The 10,119-nt window shown below is 39.9% G+C and overlaps 1 protein-coding gene across 3 annotated transcripts in view; it reads right to left on the bottom strand.

Annotated features, from left to right (window-relative positions):
• Positions 1 to 2,094: 2,094 nt before the first annotated feature.
• Positions 2,095 to 10,119, bottom strand: part of nsg2 (neuronal vesicle trafficking associated 2) — a 50,827-nt gene continuing 42,802 nt past the window's right edge. For all 3 annotated transcript variants that reach the window (XM_030746779.1, XM_030746778.1, XM_030746777.1), the window contains exon 5: positions 2,095 to 3,531. In XM_030746779.1, the coding sequence (XP_030602639.1) occupies positions 3,337 to 3,531 (195 nt within the window). In that variant the 3' untranslated portion in view covers positions 2,095 to 3,336. The remainder of the gene's footprint in view (positions 3,532 to 10,119) is intronic.

Here is a 10,119-nt window from a genome sequence, read left to right as displayed (position 1 = left end):
ATGTTGCTCTGGTTTTCTGTTTGGCAGCACACACACGCACACTGGCTAGTTCTTTATGCAATTATATATTTTTTGGTTTAACAGAAAGATTGAGAGAGGTTTAATTTTCAATTTATTCAGATCAACAAACATTTGTGTTGGGCAATTTTGTCTGTGTACACTTGCTATTGTTGCCACGTTGTTTATTCTGTGGTAATTTTCTCTTCTGTGCCCTATTCTAGGTCCATTAAAGCATTTCCACTTCAACTACTTTATTGCTAGGAGGACAGAAAAATAAACGGTTTACGGAGCTAATTATAAGCCAGTTACACCGATCACGCATAACATTATGACCAAATACCTAATATTATGTTGTCCCCCTTTTGCTGCCAAACAGCCCTGACCCATCGAGGCATTGACTCCACTAGACCCCTGAAGGTGTGCTGTGGTATCTGCACCAAGATGTTAGCAACATATCGTTTAAGTCCTGTAAGCTGCGAGGTGGAGCCTTCATGGTTCAGACTTGTTTGTCCAGCACATCCCACAGATGCTCCACTGGATTGAAATCTGGGGGAATTTGGAAACCAAGTCAACACCTCAAACTTCCAGGAAAACATTGTTTTGTCTCAGGACACATTATCATACTGAAAGATGCCACAGCCATCAGGGAATACTATTTCCACAAAAGGTTGTGCACGGTCTGCAGCAATGCTTACTGTAGGTAGGTGATACATGCAAAAGTAACATCCACATGGATGGCAGGACCTAAGGTTTCCCAGGAGAACGTTGCCCAAAGCCTTGCACTTCCTGGTGCCAGGAGTTCCCCAGGTAAGTGAACCACCATCATCTGTTGGATCAGATCACACGGGCCAGCCTTCGCTTTCCATGTACATCAATGAGCTTTGGCCCTCCATGAACCTGTCACTGCTTCACCACTGTTCCTTCCTTGGACCACTTTTGATAGATACTGACCACTGCAGACCAGGAATACCCTACAAGAGTTGCAGTTTTGGAGATGCTGTGACCCCGTCGTCTAGTCGTCACAATTTAGCCCTCGTCATACTTGCTCAAATCCTCACACTTTTTTCCTACTTCTAACACATCAAGTTTGAAGATAAAGTGTTCATTTGCTCCCTAACATATCCCACCCACAAAAATGTCCCATGATGAAGGGATAATCTGTGTTATTCACTTCACCAGTTAGTGGTCATAATGTTAGGTTATGCCTTTGGACTGTGGGAGGAAGCCAGAGTACCCGGTGAGGACATGCAAACTCCACACAAGAAAGGCCTCAGCCAGACGGTGGATTTGAACCCAGGACCTTCTTGCTATGAGGCAATAATGCTAACCACCACAACCCTGTGCTGCCGCCAACAAAAGAATGGTTCAACATTTAATTTTAGTGACAGTCAGCACTTATTTCCTTTAAATAAATTAAATGAATTCCACTTCCTTTCACTCATCATGCTTTTTCTCCCTGGGCATCAAGATGGTCTAATGGCATGCTTCTTCTCTTACATAATGAATTATGATGCCTGCATGTTGATCATCAAATGAACTCAGTGTCATTTAAGCAATCTTCAAGGACATTTCAAACTGATTTTTTTGTGTGTTTATACTGTTTTAGTTGTGTGTAGCCGTCTTTTTGTCTTGTTTTCTTTGCTCTCAAAAACCTGTTAAATTCAGGGACATTTTCACTCCCAAGTGATAAACAGCTGACGGATTCATTAGAATACACACTTATAATTAGGAAAGTCAGATATTCATGTCACTGAAAAAACAGACACTTTATCTGCCATTTCCAGGACTACAGAGACATGAAATATATCCAGCAGCTATTATTCCATACAGGTATTTTTACTAGTTTTTTCTTCTTTTTTTTTTTTTACTGTCAATCACAGGTGCTCATTGTTACAGCAGACAAATTTGCCCCTTAGCTCTGGATGCTTTAACAATATGGTATGAATTTGAGTAGCAGTATGAACGTCTCAATAACATAACATGCTGCAAAAAATCCGTCACCATCACTCTCATTCGCCGCCTTGGGCCCACATTAGATGCCGCGCGAGCGCAAAAGAGACGTGGCGGTGGGTGGGACTGACAGACACACTCAGCACAGGTCACAGCTCGTTTTATTTTGAATTTGAACCAAGAAAAGAGGGACAAGGATGCACACGGATAAATTACACCAGGTATCGCTACATATCAACTAACAACATCACAACATCTCATTAAAGCGCCCTTGACAACAGATCCAACAATACAAAATTGAAAAAAAAAATAACAGGAAGAGAACTTGGCTGCAGTTGAAGCCCATCCATAAACATAACAATACACAGTGGCAAATCAGAATTTTGGCAAGAGACAGTTGTATGCACAATATCTTGTTTCCCATCTGCAACATTGTGTTTAATGAAGCTACAAGACTGGCAACTGAAGCAATATGTAGTTCACATAAAGGATTTGTTAAAAAAGAAGAAAAACTTCCTAAAGCTACTACAATGCATACACACAAAACTAGCCTCAATGCACATTTCTATGTACAGCGTAGCTCACTGGGGTGGGGGGGTGGGGGGGATTTCAGGATGTAAAATGTATGGCACAGCACATTTAAAATTATCTTCTTGTATATGAGCTATTAAACAGCCATGAAGGAGAAAAGTCACTCAGTCAACTCAGAGCTGAAGCGAGCGTTGGCCTCAGACAGCCCAGCTGAAGTTTTGACACATTTTGGGTGATATGCCTGTGTAGTTTTTGACAGGTATGCCTGAGGTTGCCTAGTCTGGACAAAAAGAAAAAAAAAAGCAAGAAAGAAGAGGGGCTGAGAATGACTATACAGTAACTATAGTATACACACTGAGGGGAAAAAAAAAAGACTTCAAACTCCAGAAAATCTCACAAAGTACCGTGAATCTCAGCATCAGCTTGTGCCTTCATACAAAGAGTTACCTGGTAATCACATACAAAACATCCATAGATTACAGTAAAAAATAAATATATGATGAAAATCAATTAATAATCATTTTTGAGGAGGGGAGTAAACAAGATAACGGACTATGGGTGGATGTCAGCAGATGATGATGATGATGATGATGATGATAACCTAAACAGAGTAAGAGATTGGATGCCCCTCAATAAGAATGACGACAAAAGAGCAGACAAGTTAATCTAAATACAAATGTGCTTGTGTGTTTTAATGTCTGCATGCACGATTTCACTCTATATATGTACTCTTGTGTGAATCTGTCTCTTTTGTCTACAATTCTAAATATTCACGGACATGTTGTCGGCCTGTGTCTGCATGTACTTCTTCATGTCTGCATGGGTGTCTTCACATCCTTTAGCCGGTCAGCTACCTCAGTGGCCCTCACCACCGCTCGGGGGTTTGGCGTCACGCCCTCCCGACCCTCCAGGGAGCCAGGGGGAGACGGAGTGCGAGGTGGTCTGCTTGGCCATGCTGTAGTGGCTGATCACTGTATAGAAACGGCCCCTCGAGTTGGCGTCCTGGGCGGCGTAGTAGGCCTCGAGGGAGGCTGGGATACATCGCTTGTGCTGTAGGGCAACAATAGTGAGATATAGTAGGAGAATAACAGGTTAATTCAAAACGCTACTGAATTGTTTTATACAATTACACAATTAAAGGAAAATATTATTAAAATATTAAGATTTGATTACCTGTACTGCAATTTAAATTGAAAATTACAACCCAGTTAAAGCCAACAGTTTTAGGCAAAATGTGTTTATACCACATTCATTAAGTTTTTACACTGATAGCATATGTTGCATTGGCCAGATCAGAAATATTCAAAGTTAACCAAGACATTATAGCACAGTGCTGTTACTGTACTATAATGTCTTGTGCTGCAGTGAGAGCACTGATAGAGAACATATTTCTCCCATATTGGATTCTCTTCATTGTCACGAACTGGGCCGGCTCCCTCTTAATTCCAGAATTGAATTTAAAATCCTTCTGCTCACATACAAAGTCTTGAATAATCAGGCCCCTTAAAGACCTCATAGTACCATATCATCCTAATAGAGCATTCCAAGGTTGCAGAAGAGATAATAGAAAAAAAATTAATAATGCCATATTATTACATAGGTCTTCTCGGGACATTTAACATAATACAGTCAGGACCCAGTGTTATGTATAATAACCCAAAAACCTCACACTGTAGAAGAAAATATATAATAAAAATAATAATTATAATAATAAACATCTTTAAATGTGTAATTTTTATTATTAATGATAAATAATGGCCAACAAGAAATTCATATGATGGACCTTGAATTACCCCCCAAAATAAAAACAAATGTACAATATGCATTTTTTCTTATTTTTTTAATTATTAGAATACTCTGTGCAATATTTTCTGTTATTGGGTAAGTCACTGTGAATCTGTGAAATATTTGCATCTACCTGCTACTCTGTCACATGAACCACTTTTTGTTACAACACCGATGAAATTAACTGATTCGCCCAGTCCGGCCAATCCAGACATCGCATGACTGTATAGACACTCAAGCGAGCTCCAGGCGTTGTTAGCCTGTGTAGGCGTGATGAGAGCTGAGGAGGGCTTTAGCGCTAAACTCATGCGACTTATGCGATCACATTTAATTGGAAATCCATTACAATGGGACCACATTTTTCATCCGAAGTAGGCAAAAATCAGACTTGTATGATCCAATTTAGGTGATGATTTTTATTGTAAGTAACGTTAGGAAAATCAGGACCTGCAGAAGCCATCCGACTAGAGCACAAATCCGATTTGTGCAGCTTTGACTTAGGTGATTTCTACTGTATAGTACTTTTTATATTTATGGTGTATGGTTATGGTGTATGGTGGTGTGACTGTATTTTTGTTCTTTGTTTTTCTCTTGCATCTAAAGGTGTCATTATACATTGTATAATGACAACAAAAGGCTTCTAATTCTAACTAGTTGTAACAAGGAGGTGGCGTATGAAACCATAAGAAGGAGTCTGAAGGGATGGTAAAGTAGCGATGGTAAAGATGGTAGAACATAAGGAGAGGACTGGAGAGTGCATGCATATATTTCCATGTGTTTGAGTGTGCACCCATTTACAGCCTTGCATAGCTGTGCTGTGTGTGGCACATTGTACGAGCAGGCGTGTATTTCTATTGTCACTTTTCCACCTTGTGAATGTGCATGTGACACTGCTAATAATACCTCTGCAGACTGCAGTCAGAGCCCCTGCAGAGGTTGTGGGCCTGAAACTAGATTTATTCCACCTTAAAGACTACATCTGTCTAGAGACACAGACTTCCAAGGTGACCTCTTACAAGGTAAAGTGAAACTTAGAAGTAGAGGGCAGTGGAAGTCAGGAGAGTAGAAGTTGTCTGTATTCATGCACTGTAAAACCTAAAATCAGACTGTTGCATGAGGATAGCCGCGCAAGACATTTTGTTTTATAACCTCAGCCATAATGATCAGGAGTCAGTCGTGATGTAGTAATTACCGTAAAATATTCAGCATGTCTAATTTTTCTGATTAACATATGATGGAGGACTACATTAAGTGTTCTTTTGGCTTCTGTGCTAAGGAATAAAAGCATAAATTACACTAAATTACACTGGTCATAACAAAATCATTGATACCATTAATGAATTATTGCCTGCAAGATAAATCAGCTTCTTCGGTTAACATGACCTCAGATATTAATAAAAGTGGGGCAAAAGTTTCTTTGTTCTTTTTTTTGTTGTTGTTGAATGATAAAAAAAAATTCCCATAAACACTCCTAAACCTTGTGGAAATCCTTCCCAGAAGAGCTGAAGTTGTTATAGCTGCAAAGCGTGGGCCAACATCATATTAAACCCTATGGATTAAGAATAGGATGTCACTCAAGTTCATATGCATGTAAAGGCAGATGAGCAAATACTTTTGGCAATATAGTGTAGGTGGGATGGTAGAGAAGGCAACAAAGAAGGGTGGACAGGATTCAGGAGTTTGGCAGAGCAAATATTTGCCAACACAAGTGTGAAATAAATAAGAGAAGACAAGCAATTAAACATTTACTTAACTGACAGAAAAACCAGACTTTCATTTAGAAAACCATTTTAGGCATGCTCTAGTCCAGGGGTATCCAAACTTGCGGCCCGCGGGCCACATCCGGCCACGCCCACTTCCGGACCGCAAATTGATGTCAAAAATAACATAAAATTTGGCCCTTTAAGTTACTTTTTTGACATTTTGCTTAACCCTCGTAATTGGAGGGGAAGGTGAAATGTCAAAAAAGTAACTTAAAGGGCCAAATTGTATGTTATTTTTGACATCAATTCGCAGGCCAGAAGTGGGCGTGGCCGGATTTGGCCCGCGGGCCGCAAGTTTGGACACCCCTGCTAGTCTCTCCTGCTGTCAAAGGAGAAACTTCAGTAGAGAAAAAAAATTTAAGGAAAATCCTCTTATTATTTTGACATGTTCTAGCTGGACTTTAAAAAGGTTTTACCAGCTCGTGCCTTCTTCAGGATTCAGCACAAATGAGCTGAAGAGGGTATATATACCTGAGAGGCACGAGCATACAAGCCTATAATAAAAACAACAGCTGTTCCATCTCCAAAGCAATTTGATCAGATATTGATTTTGCACATGCTGAGATATCTTTCAGTTACACGGAGGCCCAAAAACAACAGCAACAACCAAACAGAGGAAAAAATGAAGAAATACAAAACACACGTGACACCACAGAAAAAAAAACAGCACCTGACATTGATTTAAACAATAATACACAGAGATGATATAAACTACACAACCATCACTGAACATATCTATTATATCTTTCTTTAAGGACATTTTGGATCTATCTTTCAACTACCAGATCCAAAATGTCTCAGATTGTGTTAATGCCTTCACACTGGATTTTCCACACTTTCAGTATTCCAACTACTAAAAAAATGTGCATCACCTTATCCTCCACTTGGCTATCAGTGCAGAAAAAAAAATAAAAGTGCCAAAAGCTCTGGGGCAGGAACACTTTGCTGAAGGCTGACAGTTTCTTACAAAATCAATATCCTCCTTGGATAGTTGAAGTGTTTAAGTGATGAGAGACTCGGAGAAGCAGGTTCAAGAAATAACATCCAGATTTTGTATCCATGAGCAATAACGGAGGGTGCAATAGCCACTAACACATTTTCAATTTTTTAAAAAGAAAGATTTACAAATAAAAATACTCACATGTCCCGCTTTGATTAAGCAAATCATTCAATCAAGCCCAAACATAATCCCAGGTGATCTGAGGTTAAATAAATCTAGCACAAAAAGTCAGGAAATTTGTGTTTGGTTACACCCAAATTTGCCCTCTGTGGGACAATAAAGGCTGTTTCTTCTTATTCTTCTTGATTAGTTCTTTGTTGTAACAGTGATTCTTAGCAATAAATCTTATACCGAGTTGAGTTTGTGGGTCACATCCATGAAAAAATTTATCATCATATCATCTCTGCCGATGCCGAACAGCTTATTCTGGTATTGACTCCTCTTGTTTGGTGTCATTTACTGGATTGGATGATTGAAGTCTCCAGAAACAAGACATATTGGCAATTTAACAACTCACTCATTTAACAAACAGGGGCCTCAGCAGCATGTGGAAGAACCGTCCACAGTCACAACAGCCTGGCACCTCCTCTTTATGCTGGTCACTGACGTTGCCACACACTGCTGTGGGATGGCATCTCATTCTTCAACTAGAATTTGTCACAAGTCAGCCAATGCAGTTGTGTTCACTTCTGCAACCTTGGAATGGGTCACTCTGCCACGAACAGGATGCCCAAGGTTGAGGTCAGAACTGCAGACAGGCCATTCCATTCTCTCCACTCCCAAACTCTGGAGGTAGTCTCTGATAAACCCCGCTCTGTGGGGGGCGAGCGTTGTCATCTTGGAGGATAGAGTTTGGTCCCAGACTCTTCATTGAGACTGCCTCCAGTGTTGATAAGCCTGATTGTCAGAACCCTGGGTACCAAAAGCTCAAAACATGAGTCAATAAATGGTAAATGGACTAGTTCTTATATAGCGCTTTTCTACTCAGTCAGAGCACTCAAAGCGCTTATACAACACGTTTTTTTTTTTACATTTACCCATGCACTCCCATTCATACAAGCACTTCCATGTTTTTACTAAGCTAAGTGCTTTTAATTAACTAACATTCACACACATTCATACTCTGACGGGATGGTCGGAGAGCAACTTGGGGTTAAGTATCTTGCCCAAGGATACATTGGCATGTAGCCTGCAGTACCCAGGAATCGAACCGCTGAACTTCCGATCAGTAGGTGACCTGCTCTACCTACTGAGCTACAGCCACCCCCAATCCTCAACCCACAAATGTTTTATTTCCCATTAAATGGTACCATATTTGTAAGGAAAATACAGGTTTTCCAGTGGTTCTAAAGATTTATTGCCAAGAAGCATTGTTACAACAAAGAAATTGTTGATCAAACACAAGTTTCCTTACTTTTTATATGCTAAGTTTATATTATATCTCCATCTGAAAGGGAAATGATCATATGTGCTTTTATTTCATCATGGCTAGATTATTGTAATTAATTTATCCTTTGCCTGAGCAAACCATGTATGGATTATCTCTTGCAAAAGGTCCAGAATGATGCTGCAAGGCTCCTCACCAGGTCCTCTAAAAGGTCCCATGTGACACCAATTCTGTCCTCTTCACACTGACTCCCTGTAAAGTTTGGGGCTCAATTTAAGCCTTTGGTGCTCACTTTCAAAGCTCTTCATGGTCAGATGCCTCGCTATATTAGGGAACTTAAATATGTCCATCCATATGTAAATAATATGTCTCTGAGGTTAACAGATCAATGCTTGTTGTTGTGGAATTTGCTCCCATTGGATTTGCTATTGAACATGAATACATAAATAATCTTAACTTACTTTATTAAATAAACTTTATTTACTTAAAAGAAATCTTCCACAATCCCCCTATGACTACATTCAGTAAGGCACCATCCATAAGAGACAAGCTTTTAAGATCTAAACAATGAACATGCTTAAACAAAGAGGTTTTGGGAACCTTGTGAGAATTTCATTTAGACCAAGACATTTGTTACTGCAAAACACAGCAGAGCTTCATCAGTTGCAATCCTCAGTTTATGGTGTTCTACTTTTTTAGATCTGGGTGCTTCTAATATGAACCAAAAGAAAGTTAAGTGAGTGTTTGTGAGGTGAGGAGAGACACTTTGCGCCCAAGTCTTAGCAATGACATAGATTGTCAGTAAGGCTGTTCTTATTGTTTCAGTGCTGTTTTTTAATACTAAAAGGTTTGATTTTCTGTGTGATTTGAAGGTTATGCTATACCCAGTGCAAGTATTTTTTCTTTGTTTTGTTGTATTTTTGAGTATTTGTGTACCGTATTTTTCGGACTATACGTCGCTCCGGAGTATAGGTCGCACCAGCCAAAAAATGCATAATAAAGAAGAAAAAACTTATATAGGTCACACTGGACTATAAGTCGCACTTTTTTTGGGGGGGGGGGTGGTGATAGAATCCGAGACCCAGAGCACAAATTCCATCTTGAACGGCAATTTAAAATAATTTAAAATAATAATGGATTAAAGAACAGGACGAACACGGTTACACCTACGTTATGCTAACGTAGCACATTCAGCTACATGACGCACAACGAACACGTGTTCGGTATGTTAACGTAACATTAAGTTATTCAGATAACCATAGCATAAAGAACATACTAACAAGTTAACCAAACCATCAATCCATTGAATTCTTCATCCTCTGTGTCACTTCTAAACAATTCCGTACACTCCGTAGACGAAGCTCCGCTTCCTCTTCTGTGTCTCGTTAGACAGACTCGTCGTCAGCTGCAGTTCCAATTATTCCAGCCTTTCTGAATCCCAACAGGATGGTTTGTCACTGAAGCCCATGTTTTCTTGATCCATCCAATGACTTCCAGGAAAGTTGGGTGGCGCATTCTCCCAGTTGCCGTTAAGCTGTGCTCTCCATCCATCATCCACTGCGCCCACAGGTTACGCAAGACTGCCTTAAAGCTGCAGTTCACGGAGATGTCAAGTGGCTGGAGTATTTTGGTTCATGTGTTATAAATGTCACATATACGTCACTCCGGAGTATAGGTCGCACCCCCAGCCAAACTATGAAAAA

This window comes from Archocentrus centrarchus, chromosome 14 (genome assembly GCF_007364275.1).
Source record: "Archocentrus centrarchus isolate MPI-CPG fArcCen1 chromosome 14, fArcCen1, whole genome shotgun sequence".
Lineage (NCBI taxonomy): Eukaryota > Metazoa > Chordata > Actinopteri > Cichliformes > Cichlidae > Archocentrus > Archocentrus centrarchus.
This window is presented reverse-complemented; position numbering and strand designations above follow the sequence as displayed.